Source organism: Hylaeus volcanicus, chromosome 4 (genome assembly GCF_026283585.1).
Source record: "Hylaeus volcanicus isolate JK05 chromosome 4, UHH_iyHylVolc1.0_haploid, whole genome shotgun sequence".
Classification (NCBI taxonomy): domain Eukaryota; kingdom Metazoa; phylum Arthropoda; class Insecta; order Hymenoptera; family Colletidae; genus Hylaeus; species Hylaeus volcanicus.
The window spans coordinates 12,494,500-12,514,607 of NC_071979.1; the positions used below are offsets into that span (position 1 = coordinate 12,494,500).

Below are 20,108 nucleotides of genomic sequence, written 5' to 3' on the forward strand. Positions count from 1 at the left end.
TTATTGCATATAAATAAAAATATGCAATATATTATTGCATATAAATATGCAAAATATGCAAAATAAAAAATGTATTTTTGTAGTACTTAAATTGTCAAAACAAATTTCTGTCTAGGCCCCATTCCATTAATTATTTCCTATAAAAATATCCATTTGCATAAACGTCCGCAGTTTAGTTATTATTTATTGCTAGACACGAAAGATAAAAGTTTGAAGCATCGAAGGGGTTAAATAATCGCACCATAAAATTCCCCTGTTTCCAAACGCGACCATATCCGTTGCTCGGTCGTTAAGTCTCGATTGCAAAATTTCCGATACTGGAGTGGATTCATCTCCCGGTCACGCGAGTGACCGCTAAACAAAGGCAACAAACGACACTACACGACGCGTCGCACAGTGCGGACAAATAGCAAAATTGTGGACAAAAATCAAAATTTCATTACTAATATAAATATATTGCTATTTATTCTCAAAAAAAATTAAAATTAACCATAAACATTAATGAAATCACAACAAAATTAACAAGTTTAACAAAAAATTAACAAACCTCGATTTTGATGAAACTTTGTATACTTGTTTGTGGGACCTTCTTATGAATTACGCCATCCTCAGTACGTGCGAATTTCGCGTTTTGAGGGAGAAATTAACCCTTTTATCCGAGCCGCCCCTTTTACTTTTGTTCGGAAACGATTAGAGATTTCAAAAAAATGTTCACGCAAACATTACACTGTTTTTAGAGGCCTATAAACCAATACCAACAAATTAAAAAAAAGCAAACTTTTTTTTAAATTACCCCCCTCCCTCGAAATTTGTGAAAATTTTGATTTATTTCTGGATCAGTAAAAGCGTTTTTTTATTCTGAATCGTACAGGAAAATGATGTAATATTGTAAAATTGTCGCTTTAGTAGTCCATATTTCGAATTCTTTAGGAATTTGTTTCTCATAAATAATAGAAGTTGCACCCATATGTTATTTAACACACTATGCTTCCTTTTGGCTGAGGATGTGAGAAATAATGTTTATAGAAATCCATAAATCAATTAAATCAGAATTTTTAACTTCCAATTGCGATCCTACACCAACAGTACGATCCCTTATTAAAAATGATATAAAACCGAACGTTGCAAGTATTTGCAAGAAAACTTATAAGTTTCGTAAAATATAACAAATAATCTATCCAAATATGTTGAGAACTCAGGATATTTTTTGCCGTTTTGTCTGTATGTTTGTTTAAAGATAAAGATTGTATTATGGATACAAATGATTGATAAATGATTATTTATAACAATTTCCACGCTGACACACATTTTCTATGATATAAATCTGCCTCACATTGTGATATATACTAATATTGAATTTTTTCCACTTATTCCGCACTGTGCGTCGCATCGAAAGAATGACACGCCCGGTAAAACGAATCTAACAATAAGTAAAATGACCTTGCGCAAAGACTCATGAGCGCAGCAGGTCGATGACCGGTTAGCACGGCTCGCGAGATCCAACAAGGAACGCCTTTCTACAGCCTTGACTGCAACCTCCATTACGTTGCTGCCAGCTTCGTCGTCACGTGTAAACGTGCACCGAATGACGTATCACTATCGCTCTCCGACGTCGCGCACGCATACGAACCTGCTGCAGGCCCGTTACTGCATGGCCAGATATTTTTATAATCGCTCCTATAGGGATCGCGAATTATAACAATCTCGTTTGCACCGGCAAGGTGTTGGGGGATTTATTTCTGGCAGGTTCCTTTCTTTATAGACTGCTCGCAGTGCTCATAAAGCCGCGGTAGATTTGATAAAATCTTAGAATTAATCCATTTTGATGAAAAGGGTATGATTGCATGTTTGGATTAATGAAAGGAAATGTAGAAAGTTAGGGTAATAAACATGGAAAGGAACGTACGATTTTTCGATAAAGCAACGTACTTTTCAGCTAAACACTATTAACTCTTTGCACTCGAGAGGTGACTCTCAGTCACCACTAGGTTTTCTTTAGGTTTAATTTCTTTGAAACTCGAAGTGCTGATGAAATGATTGTCATTGAGGCAAAAGTGACCTGATTGTCAAATCTCAAATTAGAGATCTCATTTTCGAAGTGAATATAATCTTAGCATTCGTGGCAATAGAATACTAAGAAAGCATCTCGAGTTGCTGGTAGATACCAGAAAAAAAGGCCTCGAGTGCAAAGGGTTAATATTAATAATAATTGTGTGATTGGCGTTTTTCCGAATAAATTCGATTTGGTATTGGTAATAAACTTTGAAGAGTTGTAATTTCAATGGACGCCCACGTTTCGGTTACTGCGTCCATAATTCGTTATTAGAATTACACTGTTTGCAGTTGCCATAAACTTTACGTGTAATTATTCTCTAATGATTTTCAGTAGGGTTTAAATCTGGTGAACAAGCTGGTCATAACTAGTAATCACTAATAAAGTTTACTGAAATTACGATGCCTCCTCTGAGGAGACATCCAAGTGCAAAGGGCTAAGAGTTATTTTAATTTTAATGTTACAATGATTTTATTAACAGAATATAGCATATTTTTTTGCTAATTATTTGCTCTTAATCCACCGAATATGAATTTCTTTGCTGCAGTCATTTTCGAGAAACGATGACCGCGCTAGGACAGCGTTAATCTAGCATAGCCTAAAGGCTGTACAATGCTGATTGTAAGTACGTACAGAAAAAAGAATGAAAGATTTGATTAAGAGCAAATAAATATGCCGCAAAGATGGCATCGATATCTTTGTTATGTATTATGATACAACATGTGGCTACGTTAGCTTAATATTAAGCTAGAACAGCCACACTTTTTCGAAAACGGTTAGGGCAAAAAAATTCATATTCGGTAGATTAAGAGCAAATAATTAACAAAACAGAGATACAATAAGTGGTTACGCTAGCTTAGTATTACGCTAGTATAGCCATTGTTTCTCGAAAACGGATGGAGCAAAAAAATTAATTCTTTGGCAAATAATTATCAAATAATTAGTAAATAAATAGCAAAAAAATATCGTGTTAATTTGGCATTGGCCTTTTGAAATGGCTACGCCAGCTTAATATACATACTTATTTTTGAAATAGATTTTAAAATAGATGAGAAAAAATCGAGGAGTCCAAAATCAGATGATCTTACCTGAAAATTGATGGAACCACCTCATAATGTAAATAGATCTCATGTTACACCCGTAACAATAAGAAAAGGCTTACGATTTTATAACATTTCATAATAAATAAGACTCGATTTATTTTAGCATGCTCTTCACGCGTTAGTAGAATCCCCGGTTCGCGCATAACGAAGCATGTCGTCGTATTCCGTTCCGCTCGTTTCCATTCTTTTAAGCGGTAAGGAAAAGGTCGCACATCCATTGGTGCATTAGGCCCTGGTTATGGTCATTGCGCCAATTCAGTTCGACATCCGTCCACGTCATTCGTTCGCGTGTGGACAGGCACTTCGTTTCGTAGCTAAATGCCAGCGGGAAACGACGCTGACCGACTCTTCGATCATACAAATCGAATTCAGAGGAGGACCGAAGATTTTCTTTTCCATCCTGGGTACTTGAAGAATACTAGCGTGAATCTTTAAAAAGATTAAATGGTTTTTTTGTATAGGTGGTCTTAACCCTTAACACATTGCCGGCAATTTTACACAGGAGCGACTTCATGTCACCGGGTATTATTTCGTAATTGGATGTAATATAAACTACTGAGTGATATAAACCTAAATACTGAGAAAAGTATATTCTATTGTTAAAAAAGAATCAAAAACCGACAGGACTAAGCATGATGAGCAAAGTTTTTGCGATGTTCCATATTGCTCTAGGTTTCATAAATTAAAATAAATAATGCAAGTGCAAACATGAGTTAAATCGTGACTGATTAACAATGTGTTATCAGTCGACATGGGGTCTTTGGAGTTTTATAATGTTTTCGACTATTTGAACTGTAGCAAAAATTCTGTAAAAATTCATGACACTAATTGTCGGTGTCTAGTAGTAAATTCAACAAGTTTTCTTGAAAAACGAAAAGTTCTCAAGAATTTACTATATGTGCCAAATCTTACATGCAAATTCTTGAAAGTAACGCAGTTACAAATATTCGACAATGGTTAAATGGTCCACTAAAATTTTAAACACTAATGTGCAATGATTAAAAGTACCAGGTTTTTCTAAATGCATAAAAATAATAAACTGCGGATGTTTGTGTACTTACGACAAATGGAAATGCAGAGAAATCTATGAGAATGTGCACAAATGTAAAAATATATAAAATATCAACAATAACGTACGCGTTTGGAGTTTAGAGAAGGTATACCTTCATTTAAGTTTAAATTCTTTTTCTGTATCCGTGAAAATATGATTTTGCATAAACATCCCCAGTCTAATAATAACAACATAAATAAAAAAATAACATAAATTACCCGAATTGAATATTTCTAGAACAATTTGAGGTGTTAATTAATATTGCTTTTACCATTTCAATAAGCTGCAAATAACGTTTCGTTCAATTCTTTCGTTGGGAGATGACGGCGCATCGAAACGTGGAGTTTCGTGATTCGCGCGACAACAGCAATTTTCTGTTTCGCGACTGTTCCACTTGCGAACACAGCGTCGAAAAAGACGAAGAATGAGATAATAACGAAACTGTCGGCGTCGCACCGAACAGTCATTTTCTCATTATCGGTCATTATTTAATTTTCGACACTTTACCTTGTGCCACTGAATGATCATTACGCGAGCGAATCTACAAGATGATTCGAGACTAATATCGCAAATTTCGCTAACATATTTTAATAAACTTTAAATTGCAGTTACAAGCACTTTGTTAAGTTTCCAATGATTCAAAGCAAACCCACTCTACAAATTCATTTCTAACTCCTACGATTAAAGAACACATCGAACTTGTACGTATGAAGTTATGATAAACAGGACACAATCAAGACACGCTTTACAAACTCACTCGTATATGTTGAATATCGGCCCTCTTAGCAGGTGCGACATCTGCAACTCAAACCTATCAATAAACCATAATAATTATTGAATGCGATGAATGCCCTCGGGAAATAAAATATGAATATATCTTTAATATTGATATTAAGATATATTTTATTTATTTAATTTATACACGTAATGCCATAATTACGTGATTAAGCGCTTTGTTTTGAATGTAATACCTCGTATTTGTCTTTTATGCTCTGCCAGCATCGTACTATTTTTAAATAGCTTTATTATATTATAATAAAGTTTGTTTTCTTTAATGAAGCAATTTTCAGTAAATCGAACCTTTAGTGCTCAATAACACAGGCGATTGCTATTATTCGTGTAAGAATTAAACCAACAACGTTGATATGTTTAGGTTAATGCAATTTTTTCTCAACAGTAATTTAGGAAACATAAAATAGTAAGATATATACACAAAAAGGGCCACAGAAATTGCATTAGCATATAAATACTAATATGTTTGGTTTAACTTGGCCAGCTCAAATTACTGCTTTGGTATCATTTAGAAATAGTACATAGGTAACGACTTGAATGGATAAATAAACTGGATTAAAAATTGAAAAAAATGGAAAGAAACAGCATTTCCTTTTTCACGAGATTAATTTTTATAGTAGATTTCAATGAAAAATCTAACAATTTTTTATATTGTCTGTTAGCATCGGTGCGAATGTAAGGGTGATACACGTGCGAGGGTCATCGTACCCTCGGACGTCGACTTTACTTTTCAGGAGTCTCGAGATGCCGACGACGGAGACCTATGTCTGTCATCGGCTGAGGATCGGTGGTAACCGATAGCTAGGTGCGGAATTCTAAGAGTCGCGGATGTTATGGTTAAAGCCATAAAGATCTCGATACACCTCTTTTGGCGGTAGCCAACCGAGTTGTGTCCCGTGGCCGATGACCCGACGTCATGGTGCTGCGTGGCACGTGTAAAGAGATAAGGGTGTTCTAGGAGGATCTGGCCACGGAGTGGGGAAGGTGACATACCTTCTGGTAAGAGGACCATGATCGACCCTATGGCACTTATCCCAGAACCTTGAGAGAACACGCGTCGCGAGAAAATTAAATACTTTATATATATCTAACATGTCCAATATGTATATATTGACTGTAGTAAGTAGACTGCGGATGTTTGTGCACATTTATATTTCTATAATCATAGAGAAAGAAATGAAATTTAAATAAAAATGTCTTTTGTCATTTGATTTATGTGTTCTTGAATTTCTGCCAATCTCCATACATTTCCCCCGATTTCTAGTTGCCATAAGTGCATAAACATCCGCAATCTAGTAAAAAAACAATAAATTGATCTACTTGTATTGAAAGTTTGAGCAAAATTTTCGAAAATCCGTGCATTTTCAAGTTGTTACTGTGATGCTCCCTCTTAAGAATTATATGCTTAACCCATTCACTGGCAACTACGAGATGTCTCGTAGTTCAAATAGATTCCAATTACTCGAAAGATAAATTTATAGCCTTTTGAGTCACGAATTATTGCAAAAGAAGATAGTAAATATTCTTTTTAAAACAGCAAATTTGATATCACTTTTTATTATCAAAATAATAACCTAGATTAGACATCCATCTTAAATCTTGTACCCAAGGAAAAACGCTTTTGCGTGGCAGTGAATGGGTCAAAAAGAATCTCAGTTCATCAATCGAACCGTTCATTGCACGAATCGATTAACTCCATAAAACAAAAAGTTGAAAAATGGCCTCTAAAATAAATTATGTATTATTCAATGGCCAAAAAAATGGTATTAATCTTTATTAATCAGGAAAGTTATTGTAAATATAAAAAGTTATGACTATACCCAGTGCTGTGACACTTAAATTAACATATAAGCCGTTCATTGCACAAATCGATGAACTTCATAAAACAAAGTTTAGAAATGCGATGAAATAATATACATCGTTTTTTAAAATTCCCTCTATAATATAAATTCAAATGAATATTGTAAAAGACATAAATACAGATGTAGCTTTCATTTAACGGTATATAAAATTAATAAGAAAGAATAGCCAAAAAATAATCGTCAGCAGTGTTACAATTTTTACGTGACCGGTGGAATTAATCGATTTATGCAGTGAACGGCTCGAAGTGTCAATAAAATGATTGTCGGCGAAAGTGACCTTATTCTCAAATCTACAATAGATAGCTTAGAATTCATAGCAATAGAATGCTAAAAACATCTCGAGTTGCTGGCAGATACCAGAAAAAAATCCCTCGCGTGCAAAGTGTTAAAGATTTTTCAAAAAGTGGAGTTAATCGATTTGTGCAGTGAACCGGTCAATTAGCAATATAATCGGAGAAAGTGTTCGAGAATTCAATTGCATGAAAATGGAAGAAGGTAGACGTTAAATGAAAAACAGATATGCCCATATACAATAACAATGGGAGACAAGAAAGGAAGTCATGCGATACCGATATAGAGGCTCGATGCTCTCTTCTCTCGTTTAGATCCCGTTTTATGTACGTGTAGCAGCTTGTCGGGTATAATAAGGTCATAGCAATCTACCCCGTCGCGACCTTCTCTCGGCTTCCACTGCCCCAATATCCTCACATTTTTCTAGTTCACTGACCAGTTATATCTCTCCAAATCGGTTTCTATACTATCGATTACCAGAATGTCACTTTAACCAGGCAATAGCTGTGCTTCATCAGTGGCACATACAGTTCGAATAAAACAAAAAATTGTCGAAACATAATTGTAACCGATAAGAATAAAAGTACGCGTTAAATTAACGTGCATTAGAGTTCTCTCATGGCCAGAAGCGCTATTGAAATTGTCGACGAGTAGCAACACAAAGAGACGCGATAAGACTGCACCAGAGCTATGTTGTATCGTTTCCAGATCATTTCCTTGTTGCTCGTATACCTTTTTACCGACGCTTTCTCTACTCTCGAGTCTATAAAAGTACTTACACGGTACGTAGTCTGTGACGGAGATTGTTTCATGCGATGGTGCACGTGAATGAATACCAATAAAAATTATGCGTACGTACCGTAGCGTGACATTCAAATATGCTCAACCCAGTGCTTCTCAAACATTATCTTCTCGCGAACTCTCACGACGAAGGAAACTTTTTCGGTACACCATCCACGGCTAACTTAAATTATTTATTTGGTGTATTTTCATTAAATTTAAATAGTTTCAGAAATATCTTAATTTAGTACCCAGCAATGGGAATAAACTACTACTACTACTATGGAATATCTTAATTTAATTGAAATAATTTCAGAAAAACTTTAATACAATTTAATTAATTTTAGAAATATCTCAATTCAATTTAAATAATATCAAAAATATCTTAATTCAATTTAAGTAGACTCAGAAATATTTTAATTCGATTGAAATAATTTCAGAAAAACTATAATACAATTTAAATAATTTCAAAAATATCTTAATACAATTTAAGTAGACTCAGAAATATTTTAATTTAATTGAAATTATTTCAGTAAAACTTTAATACATACTAATTTTAGAAATATCTTAATTCAATATGAATAATTTCAAACATATCTTAACACATTGAGAACAGGTGACGAGATAAAGACGAGATATCTCGTCTTTAGCAAGCCGAACGTACGCAAGAAGAAAAAACGCCGTTCGCAATGTATTAACGTTAATTCAATTTAAATAATTTCACATGCTTTGATTCATACTTTCTGAACGTTATTCACACTATTGCATAATAATAAATACCTGAAAAATTAATCTACTCTATGAGTCTTTTGAGGCCTTTAAATACTCTCTAGTTATAAATTAAATTTTGTCATTAAAAAAATTAATATTGCATGGATCCTAAATGACACTTCTCATTGCAAATGATAAATTCAACAAAATGTGCCTTTTATTATTACTTTTAACAAAAGCAGAATAGAAAGTGACGTATATTAAATATGAAACTGTAGCGGTCCCAAACTTTTAAGCCTTTCAGTGTTCATTTCCAGTGTCGATGTTTTTACTTATCACAAAGGAACATTTTTTTAATAGGAATAACATTTATCCCGCTACACAATGCGTGCTTTTTGTCTTCCGAAAGATAGTGGACTCCAGTTTGAGAAGCACTGACTTAACCAATGCCAAATTAGTCGTACACATACGTGTGCATACACATCAGTGCAAGGATACGGTAAACTGACGTCAGAGATGTTTAACTTCTAATTACTTCCCGAGTTACCTCACCATTTCACAAAGGGAAAGAAATAATATATTGTATTAATGCTTGTCAGTCTCGATACAAGAATTATTTATTAGAAAACAGCGTTTTCACTCCTAATTTCGACACATCTTCAAACTTGCAGTTATTATAATTAAAGTAAAAGTATTTAATTACAAGTTTGAACGTGAGTGTACGCAAATGGAGTTTAATGTTTATTCATTCGATCTGTACATATTCGACATGTACATATTTTCATGTTAATTTCGCAAACAATATAAACTAGTAATTGTTGTTTGGACTGTATCTATTTTAGAGATTTCCGAGGATATGCAGAATATCATTGTTTATAGAATTGATTGGTGTGCGAATACTTTCTGCACCCACTGTGTATATAAGGTCATTATTGTGATTTTACGACTTGAAATATTTCTTTATTCTTCCAATATTATTTAAAGAAATTTTCACCAAATTCTTTTATATATCGAAATTTATAAATTTTAATTTTACGATAGCGCTATTTATTACTATTTATACTTCCAAGTGTCTGTATCGATACAAAAAGTTTATATAAACACTATTCAACGTTGCTCTCAAATTATGTGATGCTTATACTGTAATAATTTCTAATCACAATCTGAACTACTACAAACGATTCTACTAAAACATTTGTGTACAATACTTGATAATTGAAAACTCCATTTATTATTATCATTATTATTTGCTTTACTTATGCTATTCATAAGTTAAGCCACCGAAAACATTTCAAGATAAACGTACGAGCAAAAATAATTGGCGACTGTCTAATCGAACCTGGTTGTCTTGATGGGAGATTAACAGTTCAATCTTATGTCAATATCATGAGTAATCACTCGGATGACCTATTGGAGGTCTCACTAGATGGTCTACGTTGCACTTGGTTTATGCATGGCGATGCACTTCCACATTTTACCCGAGTAGACCCAAGTTCCTGAACAAACGATTTCCTAGCAAATGGATAGGTCGTGGGGGACATGGAATGAGAATAAAAACTAATAGAAACCAATCTTTCAGTCTCAGATACGTCATAGTCAACAAGTAAGTGCGACAAGTCATAGCTCCGTTATTAATGCATTTAGAGAAAAATGTCAAAGGAAAGAAATGAATGGTTCGAAGAGTACTACTCTTTCAGGACCATATCTTGTTTATGAGTGCAATAATGCATGTCCATTCGATAATTACATTATTTTCTTTTAATGAAAATGCATATTTCTCGTACATAGATCGAATCCTTTCGTCGTTCTACGTAAAAAAGTATGAGGGTAGTGGTAAAAGAGTGATTGATTTACGAGATATTTTAAACAATTGTTTGTAATGAAAAAGATGCTGAAATTATCAGAATTGGAAGCAATCACGAATATATTTACGTTTCAGGAAGTTGCGTAATGTACAACCGCTTTCGAGATCCCAAGAAGACGAGTGTCTGGAGGGACTCGTTTGCTTTTCGAGTACAATGGAACAATTGCATGCTTATTACCGTTTGTTTCAAGATTCACATTTTTACGAGTACGTGTATTAATCCAATTATCATCTTTCACTCGCTGATTACAATCAGCTGATCATTGAACATAGCATTGAAAATTAACCGAAAAAATAATAGAAATTACGAAATATTTGTTAATCTTTAAAGTTGATATTTATTGAAACTGTCCAAGACAGATAAGTAACTATCTGTAAACATAATTACTTTTTGGAGTAACATATCCGATTTTTACAAAATTTCGATATATTGTAGTCTTTGATATTTGGAAATATCTCGAAGGATTATTAAACATTTTGAAAATTGTCCATTTCATAGCTGTTTTACTCATTCACTGGCAAAAACTACGAGATGTCTCGTAGTTCGAATTGATTGCAGTTACTCGAGGGATAAGTTTATAGCCTTTTGAGCAGAGATGGACAAAACCCCAGGCTTCGAATAAATCTGAAGTTTGCCAATGTGTTTCTCTTGTTTACCTCTTTGGAAAATGTTCAAAAGAGGAAACGAGACAAGTACATCAGCAAACTTCAGATTTATTCGAAGCCTAGGGTTTTGCCCATCACTGCTTGTGAGACACGAATTATTGCAAACGAAGAACGTAAATTTTCTTTTTAAAACAACGAATTTAATATCACTTTCTATTATCAAAATAATAACCGTTAATACACATTTCTATTAAATCATGGCGCCCAACGCAAAACGCTTTACCTGGCAGTGAATGGGTTCAAGTTTTGTGCTACCTATTTTTCAGTGCACTATAACAATTGAATTAGTAAATAGATAAGATTGATATTTCGAGAGGTAACAATGAGGACATAGGACTATCAATTGAAAATTACTTCATTTAAAGAAAAAAATGCGTTTAACCATTGTTTCTGCATTTCTTTTAAACAAAGGCGATTTTTCAATGGTTGTCCGCTGTCTAAAGAATTGGAAACGAATAAAAATGCAGTCCAATTTATCCTCACAGTGGAGGGACTGTCAAAAAGATGGAGAGATTTAAATTGGTCGAATGAAAATTAATTCAAGCGAATTCGTGATTTATGTTCACTTAAATTAATCTTCATTCAGCCAAATCAAATCTCTCCATCCTTTTGAAAGTCCCTCTATAAAGAGAATAAACGGGACTATATCCTCATTCTTTTTTTCAATTTATAAGATTGAGCGTATCATATAAACGAAGCATTTGTTTAAAACAATTAATTGTTTAAAACAGCAATTGTTTTAACCATTTCTTTTTAAACACAAGTTATTCTTATTTTATACTTATATGTCTTTATCATTTTATTTAAAATATATCCGTAAAAATCCGAGACGTTACTCCAAAAAGTGTCATCTACATTTTACATAAAATTTTTGTTATCAAATCGCTAATTGTAAGTAGTGTATCACTCTCAAGAGTCATTAAAACTTCGTAACGAAACAAAACTAATACAGTGGGTGTGGACTGTATTCATGCACTGATCAATTTCCCAAAAAATTTTTGTGTGAAATTGTAGTTTCTCAACTTTTTTTTTTGTAATCAATATGATATTTTACATATTCTCGGAAATCTCTAAGATAGATATAGTCCAAACAACATTTACTAGTTAATATAATTTGTGAAATTAACAAAAACTAACTCTTCTTAGCTTGTTTTTTTCTAATCAATGATATTTTACATATCCTCGGAAGTCTCTAAAATACATATAGTCCAAACAACATTTACTAGTTAATATAATTTGTGAAATTAACAAAAAAAATGCAAAAAGTGGGTAAAAGTATAGAAGCAATAAGTATTTGTACGATTCTTATGACGAACCATTTACGGTAGAGTTTGTAACGTAAACACATTAGTGTGTTACTCCGTACGAATTAGAAAACATCAAATTTCCAGTAAAGTACTTTAAAAAAAGACTGTAATAGAAGAATGGAAAAAGATCCCACTTCGAATAACTAATAATTTAGTTAATTTAATGCTTAGAAGAGTTACAATAATTATAAAATCAAAAGGAAATCCCACGAAGGAAGTATTATATACTTATTAATGTAAATTTCTTTTTGTTTTTAATCAAGTTTTAAAAATTAAACAGTTGTGCGAATACGTATTGCTTCAACATTTCTATCGATTAATTGTTTTTTCTTGTTAATTACGCAACTTACATAAATAGCTATTTTTGTTTGTAATCTATCTATTTTAGACATTTCCGAGAATATGTAGAATGTCATAGTTTATAAAAAATAAGTTAATAAATTACAATTTTACACAGTTTTTTTGGAAATTGATCGGTGTACGAATACTTTCTACACCCAGTGTAAATGTGGATTTACATCTAAATCAATTGAAATTATAAACCGTGACACCCAAACACCGTAATAATATTAAAAAAAAAAAGATTGGTAAACATACCGAGTACAGTTATCGCTGGAAAACTGCGACTTCTCGGTGTGAAATGGTGTACCAAACGTCATAACCGAACAGGTGGACAATCGTTCCTGTCGTGGATGAGACTTCTTGCCGGTCCTGTACCGCTTGTTGTTACCGGCCGAGTAGCCACGGCCGCCGAACAGTTCGGCTAGTCAGCTGATCGCGCGATGCTTCATTGCTTCGCTGGTGAGCATTATCGCTGGAATTTTCGTGGGAATTGCTCCTCGTGTTCGAGCTGCGACTGTCAGCTCGCGCGATGCAACGCTCAAGTCACAGACGAGTACGAGATGAGTCGAGAACGCTGCGTTAGCTTGAACTTAGATCGTTCAACGATCGCTCGAATTTGATCGAATCGGATTCTTTGTCCTTGTCTCGACGTACGTATAGCTGAAGCGGTCCCACAGACACAAACTTGGAAGTGTTTTCCGGACGAACCGCTCTCCGAACACAACAGGTCGTTCTACGTGCACGGGCTGTCTCCACCAGAGCACGATCCACTTGCCCCGGTTCGTAGACGCTGTATCACAGTCACTTTCTCGCACTTTAAACCAACGAACCGTCCGCGATAGACGTTCAGAGATTCATAAAAAAAAGATCACAGCACTCGATGACGAAAGGGCTCGGCAGGTGGAATGATCGATTACTGAGATCAAACGCGAGAGAGTGAGAGAGAGAGAGAGAGGGGGGGGGGAGAGGGAGAGAGAGATATCACGAGATTCGATGCAGCGTCTGCACTACTGTCACGAGTAACGGTATCGAGGCGCGGTCGGTTAATACAAATCACCCACAGAAATTTAACCAGGCGACACTCGATCAACGCAGCAAGTGCAACGACCTGTCGCTCGATCTTTTTCTTTTCCGCGCCGCCGTTTCTTGTTGCGCGTCCGTCTGGTGTTCAGTTATCCAACAGATTCGTCGTTGAATTACGTGAAAGTCTTCGCCGAACGGAAACGCGTGTGCACCGAGCACCGATCGGCGGTATGCAGCGCGATTGTGTAGTATAAAAGCCAGGAGCAGCCGACGAAAGCCGATCACGGCCAAGACTAACCGAAAACCACGAACCGACTCCCGCCGCGACTAGCATCCGACTGGCTCCGAACGAAGCCGGTCTACGAAAGCGGAGAACGTCACCACCACCACCGCCACACCCCCTCCCACCACCCCCGTGACCCCACGCCACGACACCCTGGTCGCGCCATCGCACTGAACACAGACCCGTGTCACTATCCTCAACCCTCTGCAACAGCATCCCGTCGCGATATCGGCCATAAACTGACGAATACACTGATGGACAATACAGTGGGTGTAGAACGTATTCGTACACCGAGCAATTTCCAAAAAAAACTATGTGAAATCGTAATTTATTAACTTTTTTTTTATAAACAATAGAATAGATATAGAATATATAATAGATATTCAATAGATAATATATAATAGATAAACAATAGAATAGATAGAGTACAAAAAAAGTAACTATTTATGTAAATAACGACATTAAAAAAAAAAAACACACACACAAAACAATTGATCGATAGAAATATTGAAGCAATAAGTATTCGTACAAGTGTTCGATTTTTAAAAACTTCATTTAAAAAAGAAAACGAAATTCACATTAATTGATAAATAATTAATACCTCGTGGGGTTTCCTTTTGATTTTATAATTACTGCAACTCTTCTAGGTATTAAATTAACTATCATAAATGTCGATGTTATTCGGAGTAGAATCTTCTTTCGTTCCTTTATTAGAGCATTTTTTAAGTCTTTTTTACTAGAAATTTAATGTTTCCTAATTCCCACGAAGCAATAAAATGATGTGCTTATGTTACAAAGTTTACTGTAAATTGTTCGTCATAAGAACCGTGCGAATAGTTATTGCTTTTATACATCTACCGAGTTTTCGTATTTTCTTGTTAATTTCGCAAATTATATAAACTAGTAATTGTTGTTTGAATTATATTCTAGTGATTTCCAAGAATATGTAGAATATCATTGATTATAAAAAGAAAGGAGTTAATAAACTACAATTTTATACAAAAGTTTTTTTGGAAATTGATCGGTGTACGAGTACATTCTACACTCACTGTAATTATAAGACACCCCGAAAAATATTGGTTTAGGTACTTAATAATGTAGTTATATCAAAATACATTTCGTCAAACGAAAATGGTTTATTTTTTAATAACAACTTCATAAATTTTGCGAAAAATGATATAACATTTCTAATTTATTCGAAAATAATACAATTTCGATTGGACATAATTATAAGACACTCCTTAAGGGGGGAGTTTGGTCCAGCTAATGTATTTTTCTAATGCATATAATTTCCAGATATAATTAATTTTTGTTATTGAAACTTTTTTTTACATATAAAGGGACGTTCAAAGAAGAAAATTTGACAGTGTAGATTTAATTTGAATGTATACATATATAAATATAGTAGTCGCAAGGAAAGGATTCGGTGAAAACGGTGGGACGCATAGCTCATCGAATTTTTATCCGATTCACTTGATTCAACGCTTAAATTGAAGGTAATTAAGCTTATATGCTAATGAACCTCGACTCTTAATGAATTATTATTATAGCATAAAGTTATTGCAAAATAACGGCCGACATGTATCGTTCATTTTCATGTTTTTTGTCGCCATTTCTGCAATTAACAATTTTTTTTTGCAAATTGAGGTTCATACTATGATACATTCAAATTAAATCTACACTGTCAAATGTTCTTCTTTGAACGTACCTTTATATGTAACAAAAAGTTTCAATAACAAAAATTAATTATATCTGGAAATTATATGCATTAGAAAAATACATTAGCTGGACTAGACTCCCCCCTTAATAATGTAGTTATATTAAAATACACTTCGTCAAACGAAAATGGTTTATTTTTTAATAACACTTTCATAAATCTTGCGAAAAATTATAAAACATTTCCAATTTATTCGAAAATAACACAATTTCGATTGGACATAATTATAAGACACTGTTTAAGGGGGTATTCTGAATTAGGAGGTCTAAAAAAAGCGGTTTTTCGTGAATTTTTTAGGAAAAATGGAAAAAAATAATTAATTCTATCGAACTTTTTATCCTATTTTCATACATATTTGAGCAGTCTGTACAAATTTTGTCAACAAGAAATATTCAAATTGAGTCGACTGTGACGCACATTTGTAGGCCACCTCACAATTAAAACCTCCTATCGGCGGGAAAGATGCAGCTCGTAATTTTGGTTTGACACAAAAGAAACCAAAAGAAATTTTCATTTTCATAGATTTTTCTTCTATTTGAACTAAGAAAATTCATATAAAAAAATGTTAAACAACTTTTTTTTCAAACTTGCAGTAATTTCACATTTCACCATTTTTGCGGGTTTTTCTTAGTTCACATACAAGAAAAATGTATGAAAATGAAACTTTCTTTTGGTTTTAATAACACATAAAGTAATAACACATATATTTCGTTAAAAAACTAACACAAATAGTCAGTTATAGTTTTCATTTAAAATAAATAAAGACATCTTTTGATTAACCCCATCGACGACGTAGTTTCTCTTCCAAATGAAACAGACTTGCCAGCTACAAAACTTGAATCAGCAAGGGTTAAATCCCTAACAATATTCACTACTTTAATTGTAGAGACGTTTAAGATAGTCGAGTGTAGGTGTCCGTAACATTTCAAGCGTATGATATGCTCGCTCGTGTTTAAAAAAAAAAAAAAAAGAGTATCGTATGTACGATAGGAAAGCTATCGATGACGCAATCCATATCGTCTATCGAGTATATCTCACGTCAGGTCATTACTTCCAGCCTCTCGGTATGGTCCCTCGGAGCCTGACCTACCCCGAGATAGGAAGATATTTCTGCAAAGGACTGAATTAACGATCGATGAGAAGGTTGGAGGGTTGAAAGATCGAGTGATTGCGAAAGCCATGAAACGAAAAGAGGATGAAGACCGTTCGACTGTGACGTCAGTCTCAATTTTATCTATCCGTAGTACACTGTTGAGAATTTTATGCTACATTCAACACAAACCACATATATCAAACGGTCCACCAGCTATTTTTGTGTTAATTTAACATAACATGTGTCAATCGATTACGCAAGCTCTATGTTCAATAGATTAACACAAAAGGTTGGTAACTTTAACAAACTTCTAGTGTTAAACTTACACAAGAAATGGGTTAAATCTACATCTTTTTAATGTTACATTAACACGTAACCATTCGTTAAATATTAACATAAATATTAACATAAATATTGTTCAAAAACTAGAATAAATGGTCAGTAACCCTTCTACGAAACATCTCTTGTATATATCAGAAACGTTTATGATTCGTGTCCGCACAATGTTAAATAATAAATATTATGGCAATACTGCCAGCCTGATAAAAGTACAGATTTAATTTGAGCACCCACGCGCATCCCTTCGTGAAGCACAAGACTAAAAATACAAACGCTTTGTATTATTCGTGCTAAAAGTATGACCAATGAATCCATTCTCTTTTTATACGTCTGACTCAGCATAATATTACTAGAAAAAGAAAACATAAATATACGAATGTTTTTAAAGTGTACAGGGGAAGCAGAAACGCTGACGAATAGGAGAACGTGAAATTCGAAGTAGTTCGACTAAAAATAAAGGCGAAATTCATCGTTAGATACACCTACCTAGAAATTCCACACTCTGCAACTTAAACCGCTTATCCTTAGTTTGCATTACCAGTTCTTGATAATTTTACCGGTTTACCATAAAGATAGATAAACACGAGAAATTTCGATAACTCAAACGGTACAAATGAATACAGTTGTTGCTTTGCACAAAATAATTATATCATGATGCCTCTGCAAGCATTTTTATTAAGTTGGTATTTATGGTTTTCTTTAATCCAACATTTTTCTATCGAATACAAAGTACGAAGACAAAGAAAATTGATTAAAGTATCCATATGTGAATTTATTCGAAACGTGGTTACAAAAATCATTATTTTTTAAATACTTAAATACTACCTTTTTAGTTGAGACAAATTAAAATTAGGAGAAGTAAATTATGCTCTCATTTGCAACACGCTAGTTTTCCTTATTTAACATGCTTGAAGGTACATTCTTCTCGTCTGTAAGGACAGAAACACGTATTATTTGTTGGGATTACTTACAGAATAATGAAATTAAACAATGCACGAAAGTAAAAGTTTATACAAGTTTACCAAGTATATGAATTTCCCCGGGTGAATTCATGGGTCACTGAATTACCTGAATTAAGGTGAGAAATAGGTTTAGACTCAAAGAGGCTGAAAAGAAGAATTGCATGCTCAAAACGAAGGATATAAAGAAAAAGAAGGATTGCTACATGGTGCTGGAATCGTTGGTTAACCAGTAAGTAGTTTAAATCAATTCGTTACTGTTTGAACTTTTTCATTTCCCTATTTTTTTTTCCAAACGCGTTTGTTTTGACTTTTTTTCAGCTTGCGTACATTCTAGCTCAAAAACTTTTCAACCAATCATTTTAAAAATCTCTGAAAATGCAATTTGCAATTTTTTAGAGGCTAGCGCTAAAGTAAATTTGAAACTCTATTGGTTTCAAATGAAAACTGTGGCTTTCAGAATGTACACAAACAGTCACATCTGATGGTGACCTCCGATAAGTGGCAGCTGATATTTTCCATATTTTCCGAGGAAATACTTCCAAAAGATTACAATATTTATTTGAGTATATGCATAAAGTGTTCTCACAGTTGTAATAAATTATATATTCCTTTCTTGAGAAAAAAATTCATTTATATCACTAAAAAAATGTAGTCCTAAACCTATTTCCCCTCTTAATGAAATTTGTACACGTAAAAAGTTATCATTATATACCAAGATTCTTTAAATTGCAAACTTCAATTTTTACGACTTTTGGTTAAAATTGGCATGTTCATCGCAGTTTTTGATACATCACAGTTGCACCAATTTATAAAGTTTACATGTTCATATGCAAATCGAATACTAAAAATGATGTTTGAGCCTATAAGAAGCACATTAGATAATCGTTCGAAAGGTATGTAACGTGCATATAACGTGTAATCAAATTGAACTTAAAACCGAGGTCGAGAGAAATCGATTTATGATAATAGCTCACGTACATCGGATTAACAATTTTTTGAGTTTCCCATGGTCTATTTAGACAACTAACGTACCGTCAACATTTATTCCGATGCCCTTAAAGAACACATAGATGATTATCTAAATACTTTTGTTGCATCGTTAATGGTCTACACGTATCCAATGTGCATGCACACACTCCACTACTTGGAACGCATTAAGGGGCTTGGAACATCAAAAATGAAGAAAAATTTGTATTTCCCGCTCTATTATCGATATAAATGTTATCTAATCGTTCTTAATTTTATCAAAATCGATTAAAACACTGCCTTTTTGAAAATTTACGGATTTCTTTACCTGAGAAAACAATACTCTATGGCTGTACTCAAGGTAACCGCGTTTCCGTCTTCCACAAATTTGATTGTCATTGTTTTCTCTTCGAGAAAGTTGTCAGTTGTATTTCCTTATATTTTTTACAGTTTTATCGCGTTCTTTTTACTAAGCTCGTGTCGTCGAACTTGTTTTGTGAGAAAGAAAGAAATTTTGTGAAAAAAAAATTGAATTTTGTTTTTAAAAAAATGTTTTTACCACTTCCAATGCTCCGAATTCAATTCTGTTTGCGTTGAACTGTTCAGAATCGCTTAAATTTTAATAAAAAAAAATTTTTTTTCAAGTAGTTTTCTTTATTTTTTGATGTTCCAAGCCCCGTAAGAAATTGGAGAATAACGTTACTCGTGACTCTTTTCATTCTTAACCGACTTCGAAAAAGGAGGAAGTTACTCAATTCGACATGCGTATACTTTTATTTTTATGTCTGTTGTTTTATGTCAGTTGGTCCCGTTACCAAGATATTTTGCTATTTCTCATTTTCTAAGTACACATTTATCCTTGACCACCAGAGCACAGCAATGAAAACTAATTTCTGGAAAAAA

The 20,108-nt window shown here is 33.8% G+C and overlaps 1 protein-coding gene across 7 annotated transcripts in view; it reads right to left on the bottom strand.

Annotated features, from left to right (window-relative positions):
- Window positions 1-20,108, bottom strand: part of LOC128875840 (uncharacterized) — a 124,808-nt gene that overhangs the window by 77,758 nt on the left and 26,942 nt on the right. For 2 of the 7 annotated variants that reach the window (XM_054121761.1, XM_054121766.1), the window contains exon 2: window positions 4,965-5,018. The exons of 2 other annotated variants lie outside the window; for them this stretch is intronic. In XM_054121761.1, coding sequence (XP_053977736.1) covers window positions 4,965-5,018 — 54 coding nt within the window. Of the gene's footprint in view, window positions 1-4,964; window positions 5,019-7,430; window positions 7,477-13,077; window positions 14,313-20,108 lie in introns of those variants that run through there. 3 more of the 7 variants (XM_054121763.1, XM_054121765.1, XM_054121764.1) reach the window with 3 other exon arrangements.